This window comes from Rattus norvegicus, chromosome 4 (assembly GCF_036323735.1).
Source record: "Rattus norvegicus strain BN/NHsdMcwi chromosome 4, GRCr8, whole genome shotgun sequence".
In the NCBI taxonomy this organism is placed as follows: Eukaryota; Metazoa; Chordata; class Mammalia; order Rodentia; family Muridae; genus Rattus; species Rattus norvegicus.
Genome location: NC_086022.1, coordinates 60,937,604 through 60,951,881, shown reverse-complemented (window position 1 = coordinate 60,951,881; position 14,278 = coordinate 60,937,604). Strand labels below are relative to the sequence as shown.

The following is a 14,278-nucleotide window of genomic DNA, read 5'->3' as shown; positions in this document are numbered from 1 at the left end:
AAATCCAATCAATTGGTGTGTAGAGCCAACAATACCTGCTGAGTGTCCAATAGTTCCCTGGCCCTCATACCTGGTCTAAGAAGCCAAGTGAAGACAAGGGTTGAAAAACTCAGCTGTAGCCTGTCTAACCAGTCCTCCCACTTTGTTTTGCAGCACACTGACACTGGTATAGCATCTAGGCCAACTGTCATAGACTGTCCCACACTGTAATTTCTCCTGATTGTGTCCTCGTGACTAGTTCCCATTTACTTTAACAGCAAGAACATAATATGGGTGTGTATAACAGTTATCCATGGCTGCATAACAAATGACCTGCTAAAATTCAATTCAGTAGCATGATAGTAAGGACCACTGTCTAGACCATTCTGTGAGGTGGGCTGTGCTCTGCTGATCGTTAATTCACTCTGGCATTTCAAGTGTATTTGTTGCTTTTCTTGTTTCAACCTGACAGGAAGCCACTTGAGTGAGGAAGGGCTCATAGTTTAAAGGAATCCAGTTCACCATGGGAGGGGATACAAGGCAGCAGGTAGTTCCATGATGGCTCATACATGCAGCTGGGACTACTCACTTCCTCACATCTTAGCAGAATAAAAAAGCAGGAAACAGGCAGCAGATGTGGTAGGGATATAAAACCTCAAGCCCTCCCACCCCCAGTTGGCCGCTTCCTCTAGGCTGGATATACCTCCTGAAGTTTCATAACCTTCCAAAAATAGTGCCACCTGCTGGGGACCAAGTGTCCAAGCACATGAGCCTGTGGGGGACATTTCACAGTCAGTTCAACATTGAGGGTGACATCCGTTAGGACCTGTTTCCTTAGTCTGGTACATCAAGAAGGCATGGCCAAAGGAATGTGGAAGGTCTACTGAGACCTTGGCTTAGACCTGGCTCTGCCACTTCAACAGTATCATGTTAGCAAACGTTAGTAACCAGGGTCCAGTGAGATGGCTCGATAGGCACCTTTTACCTGGCTTGAGGAACTGAGTTCAATGCCTAGGACTCACATGGCAGAAGGAGAGAAACAATACCCACGGGTTGTCCCATGACCTCCACACACATACTGTGGCATGTGCACACACACAAAATAAATAAATGCAATTAATTAAAAAACAGGTGCTTTGGGTTTTTTTTTAAAATAAAAAGCAAATAACAAAGCCAGGTTAGAAACCAATGGTAGGGAGTTGGGAATTTAGTTCAGTGGTAGAGTGCTTGCCTAGGAAGCGCAAGGCCCTGGGTTCGGTCCCCAGCTCCGAAAAAAAGAAAAGAAAAAGAAAAGAAAAGGAAAGAAAAGAAAAGCAACCAATGGTAGGGAAATAAACTCTGCCTCCTACTGTAGTTGTCCTTCCAAATAGAAGTGACATTGTGTTCTTATTGCACCTTACCAAGAAGGATGCAGCATCAAGTTGGTCTACTCGTAGCCACATAGTGGAACAGACAAATGTCCCTTGTGAAAGCTCTACCTTTCATGCCTGTTGGGTGATGCTAAGGTGCACAGAGGCAATCTGTTCTTCATTATATTGGTTTCCTTGGGCTGTGGTAACACAGTTCTCACAAACTGGGTAGCTTATGACTATAAACATCTATTTCCCAGAGGTTGGAAGCGGGAATATAGTGTGTTGGCAGAGCCTGCTCCCTGTCAATCCTATAGAGAAAATCTCTTGCCTTTTCAGCCAGGGGCATTCCAAGGCTCACAACGGCAGCACTTCAATTCAGTATCCATCTTCACATGGTGTTCTCCTTGTGTGTCTGGATCCTCACGTGACCATCGTACTGTAAGTACCAATCACATTGGATTAGGAACCCATCCTCTAGTAGGACCTCATCCTGAACAAATTTTATCTGCATAGCCCTGCACATTGTGGGATAATGAGTACTAGGAAGGACTCTCATATTTTTTGTTGTTTCAGTTGTCATAAGTCAAATCCTAAAGCCTATCAGATGTTCCTCAATGGTGTCTTCGATGACTGATGATCACTACTTGATTGAGTTAGTAACTTGTGGATTTCACAACACTCTGTGTGTGTGTGTGTGTGTGTGTGTGTGTGCGCACATGTGTGTGTGTGTAAGCCAGAGATTGATGTACGGTATCTTCCTTAATCTCCCCCAGCTCCTTTTTTTAATTAAAAAAAATTATGAGTATGAGTATTTTGTTTGAATGTATATAAATATATTGTATGCCTGCCTGGTGTCCAAGGAGGCCAGAAGAGAGTACAGGATCCCCTAGAACTGAAGTTACAATCAGTTATAAGCCACCATGTGAGTGCTAGGAACTGAATCCAGGTCCCCCTGAAAAGTACCACATACTCTTTAACTGCTGAGCTGCCTCTCCAGCCCTTCACCTTACTCTGTGAGACAGGACCTCTCACTGAACCTAGAGCTCACTGGTTCAGCTAGACTGGCTTCTAGAAGCCCCAAGGATCATACAGTGTTTGCCTTCTCAGCACTGGGGTTACAAGCACATCCCACCACACCAGCCTTTTCATAGGAGTTCTTGAGGGTCAAATTTAGGCTTACATGACAAGCATTTTGCCAGGGGAGCCATCTCTCCAGCCCAGTAATTTCTTTTCAAGCTTCATTGTGTCTTCAGAATAGCTGTCATTTTTCTGTAATGAAGGTTTGTTTTGCTGACCCAACTCTGATTCTCTTCTCTCCTCATTTTTAAAACATCACTTAAATGATCATGTTTATATGCAACATTTTTCTTTTGGGTGCTAGAGACTGAACCCAGATCCATGCTAGGCAAGGACTCTACTATGAGCTATGTCCCAAGCCCTATAGATTTTTACATTTATTCATTTTTATTTTATGTGCATTGGTGTTTTGCCTTCATGTAGGTCTGTGTGAGGGTGTGGGATCCCCTGGAACTGGAGTTACAGACAGTTGTGAGCTGTCATGTGGGTGCTGGGAATTGAACCCAGGTCCTCTGTAAAAATAGCTAGTGCTCTTAACCACTGAGCCAACTCTCCAGATCCCCACCTTCTAAGCCTTATATTTTTATACTATCAGGCAAACATTTTCATGATCAAATTTCCCAAGCTTGAAAATGGAAGTCTATGAGGTCAACTTATAAGTAAGGGTTTCAACTTTTTAAAAGTTGTAATTTTAAACATATTTCAACTCGCCCACCTCTACAGAACCTAATTCTGTCATCCACCAAGTAAGGATTTTTTTTTCCCCTCTCTGGAAAGGTTTCATGATTTTTCCCAGGGGAAAAAACTCATTATCATTCCTAAACTACAGCCATAGTGAATGCTGTCATCTGCTGAGAATCCTGCTTTACATATACTTAATTGTCACAGCAACTCTGTACATACACAGTGTTGCTACATAGTATGCAGGAGGACGTGGAGTCTTAAAAGGGGAGACTAGAAAAACCATAGCCTTTGGGAGGGGGTGGTTTGAATCCTAGATCTACAGCACCTATTTGATTCATGATCTGGGGACCTATCTGTCGCATGCTGAAGATGAGCAACTGGCCTCATATGTTGAGCATAGCTGACTAGCTGCCTACAGTAGATGTCATTAGTTCTTTATATATCCCGATGATAGGTTATAACTCCTGTGCTGACAGACGATGATGGAGCCACAGAGTCCACGACCAGTTAACTATGAGTCCATCAAAGTCACTAATTCGGATAATTGGTCTATGCTTCGGTTGAAGTTTAACTTTAGAGATGTTTGGGGAACAGCGAGTTTGCTGATCAATTTCTTTTTTTTTTCTTTTTTTTTAATCATTTTTTTTCTTTATTAACTTGAGTATTTCTTATTTACATTTCGATTGTTATTCCCTTTCCCGGTTTCCGGGCCAACATCCCCCTAACCCCTCCCCTCCCCCTTCAATATGGGTGTTCCCCTCCCCATCCTCCCCATTACCGCCCTCCCCCAAACAATCATGTTCACTGGGGGTTCAGTCATAGCAGGACCAAGGGCTTCCCCTTCCACTGGTGCTCTTACTAGGCTATTCATTGCTACCTATGAGGTCAGAGTCCAGGGTCAGTCCATGTATAGTCTTTAGGTAGTGGCTTAGTCCCTGGAAGCTCTGGTTGCTTGGCATTGTTGTTCATATGGGGTCTCGAGCCCCTTCAAGCTCTTCCAGTCCTTTCTCTGATTCCTTCAATGGGGGTCCCGTTCTCAGTTCAGTGGTTTGCTGCTGGCATTCACCTATGTATTTGCTGTATTCTGGCTGTGTCTCTCAGGAGAGATCTACATCCGGTTCCTGTCGGCCTGCACTTCTTTGCTTCATCCATCTTGTCTAATTGGGTGGCTGTATATGTATGGGCCACATGTGGGGCAGGCTCTGAATGGCTGTTCCTTCTGCCTCTGTTTTAATCTTTGCCTCCCTATTCCCTGCCAAGGGTATTCTTGTTCCCCTTTTAAAGAAGGAGTGCTGATCAATTTCTTAAGCAATACTGTAAGAGGATGATTATGACCATTCCACCTCGGAGAGCACCTGGGGGAGCCCTTCAGCGCATCATGTGCCTATCAGAAAGCTCCTTGGAAATTAATCTCCAAGCAGACGCTGACTTCCCCGAGTAGCAAAGGGGTGCGTTCTAAGAACGTATAGATGAGTGTCACTCTTAAGAGACTCTCACCGTGTCTGCTTACACAGTGAGGACGGCAGTTCTGCCTGTAAACCATACATTGTAAGTCATCGTTACACATGCATTCCATACATAGGCTTGTTATTTCTAATTAATTGTATCAGAGGCCCGAAGAGGGGCCAGATGACAGCATTCACTGTTTTTAATTAGATTTGCTCTGTATGTGTGTATGGTTCTGTGCAAGATGTGTGTGCAGGTGCCCGTGGGAGCCGGAGAACATCAGATCTTCTGGAGTTCTAGGTAGGAGTGAATTGCCTGACATTTTTGCTAGGAACTGAACTAAAGGCCTATACAAGAGCATGCTCTTAACCTCTCACCAGACCCTAATTCATTTAATTTTTAACCCAAATCTTACCTGGAATTACATGATTATGGTATTAAGTACCACTATGTTTCAATAAAATGTTTCAGAATGTATATTAGAAACTAAAATATTTATTCTTTCATTCTATTTAGGAGAGATGGGTAAAAAAAAAAAAAGACCCAACAGTTTTGTAAATTATATGCAGTAAAGTAAGTATTAATAACAAAAAAATTAAAGTAGGGAATATAGGTCATCGCAATTTTAAATTATGACTGACAATCATCTAAAAGGCTACATTGGGCATGCGTGGTGATGCATAGCTCTAAGGACTTAGGGGGCAGAAGCAAGGGGATCACTGTGAGTTCAGTGTTAGCCTGGTCTACATAGTGAGCTCCAGGTCAGCCAGGGCTACATAGTCAGACCCTATCTAGAAAATGTGGGAGGGGGACTGATACTGAAACAAAATTTTGGATCATATTTAATAACTGGTATACACATTCTATCTTTTTTATAGTCTTAGGGCCGGAAAGGTAGCTCAGTGCCTAAGGACACAGGCTGCTCTTGCAGAAGATCCAGGTTGGGTTCCCACCACCCACATCCAGTGTTTCAGAACTGGAGCGATCCGGCCCCTCTTCCAGCCCCTGTGGACACCTGTGTGTACATGGCGTACATACCTATACAGGCATACACTTGCATGCATTAAAAACAATCCTTATAATTTTATTTTCAGATCCAGAATTGCTATAAATATATTAATATTTTATATTTAAAATAAATATTTTAAATTTCTCAAAAAATAATTCTTAAAAATTATAAAAGGGCCTTTTTCTTATGTGGTCCCACCTCCACTCTATTTGTCTGTGCCTTATTCATTCATTCATTTATTCATTCATTCATTTTGATGTTCATTTGATGTTTGACTTACATGTATGTCTGTGTGAGGGTGGCCGTATCCTCTGGAATTGGAGTGACAGACAGTTGTGAGCTGCCATGTAGGTGCTGGGAATTCAACCTGGATCCCCTGGAACAACAGCCAGTGTTCTTAACCATGGGCCATCTCTCCAGTCCCGTCGGTCCCTTCTTACAGCATCCAAGAACCTTCCTACTTTGAAGGGGTAAAAGTTAATAGAGCAGACGGGCTGTTTCAGGTATGCTCTGTCTACGATTTACAAATGGGCATGGGTTAACATGCTGCTTTCTGAGGGCCTAATGTGTCCTGTGACGGGAGCTACTGGCTTCAGTGGTACTCCATAACAGGACCCTGAGGGAGGCACTTGTCTTGAAAATAATGGAAGGACTCAAGGTAGAAAACCTCATCCTATTCCATTCGCACTTAGGAATAGCACAGGAGAGTTTGTCTGGAGAAGATACTATTGGTGATGTCAAACAGTCATCTCAGAATAAGATTAAGGGACGTGGAAGCTGGGGTTTATTTAACATCTACTCTATCCTAAGCATCAGGCAAACTCTACAGCAGGAACTGACTATTTTAATCACCCACACAGAAAGGGCAGGGGTACTGAGGCTTAGAGAAGATGAGGATACTACCCGCTGTATACACATGGTGACTTTTAAGCATAAGTCTGCCTGGTTCTAGAACACATGTTCCTACCTCATTAGTCAATGCTGTCTAGGATTAATCAGATTTAGAATATAAACTCATATTGCTTCTGGAGCCTTCAAAAAACCTATCTTCCCTGTGTGGCTCCAGTTCTGAGTCTCCAAGCACTTGTTCAGATGCAACTGCATTTTTCTATCCCATCCTTCTCTCCCAGGCACGCTGTTCATTGGAGTCCATTCCTATTGCTTATTCTGCCTCGCCATGACTCTCTGTGATTCCCTCTGTTTGTGCACATATAGACCTATAGCCTAGGACTGTTTCCTCACCCCACCCCTGCGCCTACCCCTCCACCACTGAGCAAGCAGGCTCAGCAGGTACTGATGCAAGTTTCTAGCTTCTCTGTACTCCTCAACCAAGGTTAAAGGCTATGCTGCAGAGTGTTGGTTGTAGCTTGTGAAGACGCTAACAGTGGGAACAGGTGACATGGCCCAGTACGTGAGAAAAGTGATTTCCAATGGGGTGGACTTCGATCATTGGGAAATAGGAGAGGGGAAGGCCCTAAGAAGATGGGGCCTTACTTGAGGCATGGCTTCATCCTGTAGCACATTACTGTTCTGCGAAGCCACTTGTGCAGGCATTCCGTCTTTCCGTGGATACTCAAGCTCCCTCTGGCAGAACACCTTGTCTTATTCTGCTTCCCTTCTCCTCTCACACTCGCTGCTGCCCCAGGATTCATCTCCTAAATAAAACATTGGCTTAATGTCTCGGTTTGAGTTCTGTTTTTCTAGAAAACACAAACTAAATAAAATATTCAAGTTCAATTTTTCTTCTTGAATTTGCTTGAGCGTGTTCCAAAACATAACAGCCGATAATAATGTCATCTATGTATACATATACACAAAATAAAAAATACTTTAAAAATCACGCTCTGTCATTATCGGCACACCTAGTGGTATTTGCGTATTTCCCTTAAAATGTTAAGTTTGTTTGAAAAGAACATAAAATTGTTGAGTGAGGCCTTAGTGCTAAAAAGAACTTACAACCAGGAACTCATAATGGCCTGCTCCACATGCCTCATTTCCTGAGTATCTCACGGGAACCTTCCCTTTGCCCAGGTTTGGACCCCCACATTCTCACTCAGACGATTATAATTACTTCTTAACTTCTCTGTTTCCACACTGGCTTCTGTCATCAATTAAGTAGTCCTAAGACAGATTTTTTTTTCTTGCTCCCCATGTTTAATACCATTAGTAACTTCTCATCCTTCTAAATCTACTCTCTGATGACGCTGGGACAATAACTGCTGACCCAGCTGGGCCCCTTTGAGGAACAGGGTATGAAATAAAACTAGAGGGAGTCAGCACTAAACTAAAGGTTACGTGGAGGATGACAGCCACAGTCAATAGCAGCAGACACCAGGGTGGCAGCAGACAGCACTGGGCAGAAGAATAAAAAAAATATAAAATAAAAAGCATCACGGGGGGGTTGGGGATTTGGCTCAGTGGTAGAGCGCTTGCCTAGCAAGCACAAGGCCCTGGGTTCGGTCCCCAGCTCCGAAAAAAAAAAAAAAAGAACCAAAAAAAAAAAAAAAAAAGCATCACGGAGCCAGGCCAACAGCGGCAAGCGTTGCGACAGCAAGACACCAGCAGGATATAGAAACAGCACTTCTCTATGGGAGGCCCCAAAGAGACGACTGGGTTGTCTGCCAGATCCAGTGCCCACTGGTCCTTGCTTCATCTTAGCTGTGGCTCCCTGAGTATAGCTCTGTTCTAGAAATTAAGATGTTGCCCCTTGGGATTTTTATCAACCCAGATCATGGCAGAAACCTGAAGACATAATCAACTGAGGCGTTGAACGTCGGGTGGTTAGGACATATCTACAGCACCTAGGCAGAGTTACGGGTAGTTAGGGTGCTAGGCGCTCACAGGCTAGTGTTAGCAGAAGCCAGGGGTGAAGAGGAAAGGGAACAGAAGCCCAGAAAGAGCAGGAACTATGGAGGAACATGTCTCTCACTACAAGCATCGAGAGCACCCTGCTAAAGACAGAGGAGCCTCACTGTCTCCTCCTCCTCCTCTTCTCTGATACTTGCTAATGTCTCCCACTCCAAAGCCCAAGGGTTAACCAGAGGACGAAGGAAGCCAGGTGACAGAGCATGGGGGTAAAGATTATCAGATACGGCCGGCCCAGGGCAGAGCAGAGTACGGTCTTCCCTGTGCCCCAGTAAATGTCCACAGCCTAATTCCAGAACCCAAGGGTACTTACTGCATTCCATGGCAAAAGCTGTGATTTCAGTTGAGGGTCATGAGAGGGGAGGCTTAGCCCACATTCTGGGTGGGTCCTTACTTCAGTGGCACACATTCCTACAGGGAGTAGCAGGGGGAGTTTTACAACATTGGAGGAGTCAATGTGACCACAGAAACAGATTGGACGGGAGTGGCCAGGAGCCAAAGAAAGCCTGAGGCTATCACTAACTGGAAGAAACAAGAGACAGATCACCCCCCTCTCCAGGCCTCAAGAGACTCAGACCCTGCCCAAACCTTCATTTCAGACTTGTGGCCTCTAAAAACTGGAAGAAAATAAAATTCTGTTGTTTTAAGTCAACCAGTTTGTGCTAATTTGTTACAGCAGTCACAAGAAACCAACAGAGGCTAAATGGACAATAAATAGCACAGAATCTATTCAGCTCAAATGGCACAATGATGTCCACACGTCGGTTGGCTGGACACTCTTTGACCTTCTTTATTCCATTTGGAAGTTCTGCTGGACCCCTTCACACACCTCACATCCTGGGCTCCCAAATCACAGCTGCCTTCAAGTGCAAATGTCTCTCCATTCGGATGAGAATGAAACCTTCTTCAGAGCAAGAACCAGTCTCTCATACCTTGGGAACCCATAACGCTCCTCCTCACGTATTTCTTTAAGAAGAGTAATTGGTAAATGAAAAAGAGAGCCTCCATTTGGCCATCTGTAGATGGAAAATAACAACCACTGACACTGATGTGCCTCTCGGAGGTAATGGTGGCAGTGTTTCCTAAAAACAACTCTCGGACCTGTAACAGAAGTGACATATCTGAAACCCATTCCTAAGAGAGCAGTTCCTTAGGGAAAAAAATTACATTTCATTGTAGCAAACCCTGTATTCTACATTGAGCTCAAACTGCCCACGTTTCACCCCAAGGAAGAAGCGGCTAGGGCTAATTGAGAAACAGAAGCAGGCTGGTGTGGTGGGGAGGGGATGGTGCAATGCTAGACTACTTGTCTAGTGTGTTTTGAGTCCCTGGGTATTCTACCTGTCCTTGGCACTGAAAAAAATCAGCAAGCACACAGGCAAACAGACAGAATAAAAACTTGAAACTGAAATACAAGTGCCAAGAAACCTTGACTCATATAATAAACACCTATTAAGGAACTATGATGCTAAAATACAGCCTGTAGATGCTAAGGAAGTGCAATAAGGCACAATCCCAAATGAGCAATTATAATGAAATATGATGAATGCTTGTGTACGTGTGTATGTGTATTTGTGCACATATGTATGCAGAGGGTGTCTCAATCCCTTTCCACCGTGTGTGTGTGTGTCTGTGTGTGTGTATGTGTGTGTGTATTGTCTGTGTGTGTGTCTGTGTGTATGTGTCTGTGTGTGTGTTGTCTGTGTGTGTATATGTGTCTGTGTGTGTGTTAGTGTGTCTGTGTGTGTGTATGTCTGTGTCTGTGTGTATCTCTGTGTGTGTGTGTGTCTGTGTGTGTGTATGTCTGTGTCTGTGTGTATCTGTGTCTGTGTGTGTGTTTGTGTTTGTGTGTGTGTGTGTCTGTGTGTATGTGTGTGTCTGTGTGTGTGTGTCTGTGTGTGTATGTGTGTGTGGTCTTACTGAGACACCCCCACTCCCTAGCTCCAATGCTTGCCTTCTATGAGGGTGAAATGCTAGGGGATCAGAAAGATGGGAATGGCTGACTCTAGAGACCGAGTCTCACTCCCAAGGAGCCACTTTCAGGCTAGTGTTTTAGGATTTCATGAGGCAGAGGCCAAGTCTGGAGCATTCCAAGACCAAAAGAAACAAGGGCTTGTGCAGCTGCCAGGCAAACCACACCCAGTTTGGTTCGGTCTATTGTATCCGCAAAGGCCTATTTTTACTTGTTGTCCTCACAGACACTGTTTAAGACAAAAAGAGAATGTGGGCTAGGTCCCTTCTTTGCAATCAGGTATTTTTATAGGTCAAAGAAAGGAGACTCTGAAGAGGTGAATCCAGAATTCTCCTATGGAGTAAAAACTCAAGCTCTTCCCTTTCCTGGTTTCTTGGAAATTGAAGAGAGGCTGCCTTAGTACGGCAGCAGCTGGTTCTTCCCAACTCAGAAGAAAGCAGGAGGGAATGAAGACATCCCAACCAGAGTCACTGTTTTGTGGCAAACATGCTTTGACCAAGATTGAGGGCCCTGCTGCCTCCCTTCTGCTGACCTTCAGAGAGAGCAGGCACCACCCAGCCTCTCTCCTAGACCAGCCCTGCTAGGCCTCTGAGAGTTTGCTGCTTGTGAGTGGGAGGGGAAAACCTCTTGGGAAAGCAGCCAGGACAGAGGAAAGGTCAGCAGACACCTACTGAGGGGCACAGGGCTCTCTGACCTCACTGTGGAGCATCTACAGGGAAGTGGGAAACTAGAACCCCAACCTCCAGGTCCGCATCCCTCATCTTTGTTTTCCTAGGAAGCCTCTACCGTGTAGACCCTGCCAGAAGGCCCGCGGCATTTTCATGAAGCAGCAGTAACAAGGACAGAGCGTTCTAGCCTGCCGGAGCCTGCTGGCTGGTCACTCTTTCCACTGCCTTTTGTTTTCATGCATCGTTCCTCTCACTTGCTTCTCAGATTCCTCCGGGCTTTGCAAAAGCCACACAGTGACACCGCCCAACAGGCTGCCGGGCGGCTCTGACATGCACCCTGTCCTAAGCATTGATGCGTATCTAGAGCTTCCAGAAAGGGACCAACCACCTCCTGTCAGCATAACTGGCGAAGGGAGGGCCTTAAGTACCACCTGGAGACTGGTAAATCACATCCTGCTGTCTTATCAAATGCATCTGCAATGCTGGACGTGGTGGTGCACATCCGTAATTCTAGCTCTTGAGCAGCTGAGGCAGGAGGATTGCAATTTCTATACCACCTTGTCTCAACAAACAAGCAAACAAACAAACAAAAATATGTATCTGCAAGGTTTGCTGAGCAAACCTTTTCTTAACCAATCCAAGCACAGCCAACATAGATTTGTCTAATCAAAGACAGACGTTTCTGTAGGCAGTTCAGTGTGAACTCTCTCTCATGGTTCATGTGCTAACATTTGGTGCCAGCTGGTAGCGCTGCTTTGGAAGATTGTCAAACTGTATGGCAGGAGATGTAACTGGCAGAGGTGAGTCACTGAGGGTGGAGTTTTGAAGGTTAAAACCTAGTCCCATTTCCTATTAAGCTCTCTGCTTCCTGGCCAACCAGAAGGTGAATAATCTGCCAAAGCGCAACCGACACCAATGCCTTGGTCTCCCCTGGGGAACAGGCTATATTGCCCGAAACTACAAACCAGCGTGAATCTCTCCTCCCTTAGCTGATGCTGTCAGGCATATAGTCACAGTGACATACAGTTGACTAACACTCATGTGTCAATGTCTTAGGTGGTTGTACAAACACATATGTGGGGCAGAGAGGATCTCAGCTCCTCAACCATCTGAAGCCTGTTTCCAACCTTCCTCTTAAGCTACCCTAGTGGGATCTATGAAAGCCCCAGGTGGGTGTTTATTTCCTAGTGATTTAAAATATTTTACATGCATTTATTTAGTGGAGTGGGCTTGGCACAAGTGTGGAGGTCAGAGGACTACGTGAGGAAGTCCTCTCTTCTCACTACGTGGGTCTGGGACATCGAACTCAGGTTGTTAGCCTTACTGAGAAGCTCCTGCCCACTGAGCAATCTCCCCAGCCTGATGCTAACTTTACAGACTTGGTGGTGTGGTTCCCAGAGACATTCTCATAAATCAGGGATGAGAGAAAAGGAAATGATTAAGCTACTTACTGTGCACAATAGTCCCGAAAGCAACCGGGTGAAGTCAAAAGCCCATATGCATTTCGGGCAACGTCCATCCTCATTTATACCCCAGACAGACTCCCACGTGTGTCTCAGGAGACATACTCAAGGATGTGGGTGGCACAAAGAACTGAAATCTAAAAAGAGACAAAAACAAAAATAAAACCAAAACAAAACAAAACAAAAAACCGGAAAAACCACCACCAACAAAACTATTAACATAATGAATTTCTGCTCATGGGAGACGAGCAGAAAATAGTCAAATAGCAGGATAGTATTATTTCAGCACTCCATTCGGGTATATTAACGTGTTATTAAGAACAGATTAGTTCTATTAGTGTCACATGCATAAATCTGAAAGGCTTCATGGTGAGAAAACGGCTGTAGAAAAACATGTACACTGCTTACATACGTGTGTAACACTGCAAACTAATATTCTGTGTAGTTAAAGGTATCTTTAAAAGACCAGTTGCTTCTGGGAAAGCTGAGATGCAAAAGACTTTGGAAACCAGATACTTAGTTTATTTAAAAGCATTAAAACCTGGAAAGATGGCTCAGTGGTTATGAGCACTGGCTGCTCTTCCAGAGGACCGGGGTTCAACTTCCAGCAGCCACATGGAGGCTCACAACCATCTGTAATGGGATCCGATGCCCTCTTCTGGCGTGCAGGCACATGCAGATAGCATATGCATACATACATACATACATATATACATACATACATCAATTTTTTAAGAATATTAAAAGGTCAGGAGTTGGGGCACACACCTTTTATCATAGCACTTGGGAGGTAGAGGCAGGCAGATTTCTGTCAAAAAAAAATACAAAAAAATCTCCAAAAACAAACAAAAAAACCAAAACCCAAATCCTGGATAATAGGTAATATACCCTACAAGTGAGTCGGAGGAATGTGGCCAGTATAGCAAAAGGTTCTTATACAGTCTTTATACAGTGAAAAATAAGCACCTCTTTATATTGTGAGACATCTTCATAAACACGTGCACCAGCGGACCCTCTTAGAAACGTGTGCAACTGATGTGGCTTTCAATACTGGAGAAGCCATAGAGGTTCACTCACGATGTCTTATCCAGGTGCCCTTATGACCTTCTGGACGTGAGAGTGTCCTGAAAAGGAACAGAGGTACGGTGGGGTGAGGATCGATGCCGAGCCACATGTGGATATAATTATAACCATACCCAGAAATTCCCAACTCGGGCAGAAAATCAGATCAAAATGCAAATGCAGTTGTCCTTCTGTGACCCAGCACCTGGGAGCATGACACAGCAGCTCTGCATCCGGAGACTGGGATCTAGATTTTAAAGGCTTTCCAAGAAATTCTGATGACCAGCCAGGTTACTGGCGGCCATCTCTGGTTATGCTCTACCAGTGTTTTCAAAGAAACCCCGGCAGGTGAAAGTAGAGAAAGAAAACGAGAGGAGAAAAAGAAGGCAGAAAGGAAGGAAGGTGCGCATGGGCACAGCAAGCCTTTAATCCTTCCCCTCCCCGCTCCAGACTTCTCCAGCCCTGAAGGTCTTGTCAGAATTCCAACTGTCTGTAACATTCAAGTGGCAGTTACCAACTTCCTTGTTTGCTCCTAACATGGCTCCTGTTTACCCAGTAAGTTAAACCTATGTCATCTTAGAACATCTTTGTTTTTTCTATAGCGTCTAACACAACGCCGCGGGGAGGAAGCAGTAACGAATCATAATTAAGAACACATCAGGTTCAGAAGTGTGTTAAGGTACAAAATGAGTGTGTAAAAT

General features: G+C 44.5%; 1 protein-coding gene and 1 long non-coding RNA gene across 12 annotated transcripts in view; one reads left to right on the top strand and one right to left on the bottom strand.

Annotated features, from left to right (window-relative positions):
* Positions 1-12,643, bottom strand: part of Mkln1 (muskelin 1) — a 155,976-nt gene extending 143,333 nt beyond the window's left edge. For 3 of the 10 annotated variants that reach the window (XR_010065709.1, XM_063286754.1, XM_063286760.1), the window contains exons 1-4: positions 9,345-12,115; positions 8,726-8,823; positions 7,042-7,202; positions 5,828-6,007 (exon numbers count right to left, since the gene is read on the bottom strand). Coding sequence is in view for 9 of the 10 variants with exons in the window: in XM_063286754.1 (XP_063142824.1) it covers positions 5,828-6,007; positions 7,042-7,202; positions 8,726-8,823; positions 9,345-9,531 (626 nt within the window). In the remaining variant the exon portion in view is untranslated. Of the gene's footprint in view, positions 1-5,827; positions 6,008-7,041; positions 7,203-8,725; positions 8,824-9,241; positions 12,116-12,503 lie in introns of those variants that run through there. The other 7 variants (XM_063286758.1, XM_063286756.1, XM_063286757.1 and 4 more) reach the window with 7 other exon arrangements.
* Positions 1-14,278, top strand: part of LOC120102486 (uncharacterized) — a 32,515-nt gene that overhangs the window by 17,839 nt on the left and 398 nt on the right. Inside the window, exons 2-3 of one of the 2 annotated variants that reach the window (XR_005504152.2) lie at positions 1,668-1,769; positions 14,180-14,256. This is a non-coding gene — a long non-coding RNA (uncharacterized LOC120102486). Of the gene's footprint in view, positions 1-1,667; positions 1,770-12,108; positions 14,257-14,278 lie in introns of both variants that reach the window. The other variant, XR_010065778.1, reaches the window with a different exon arrangement.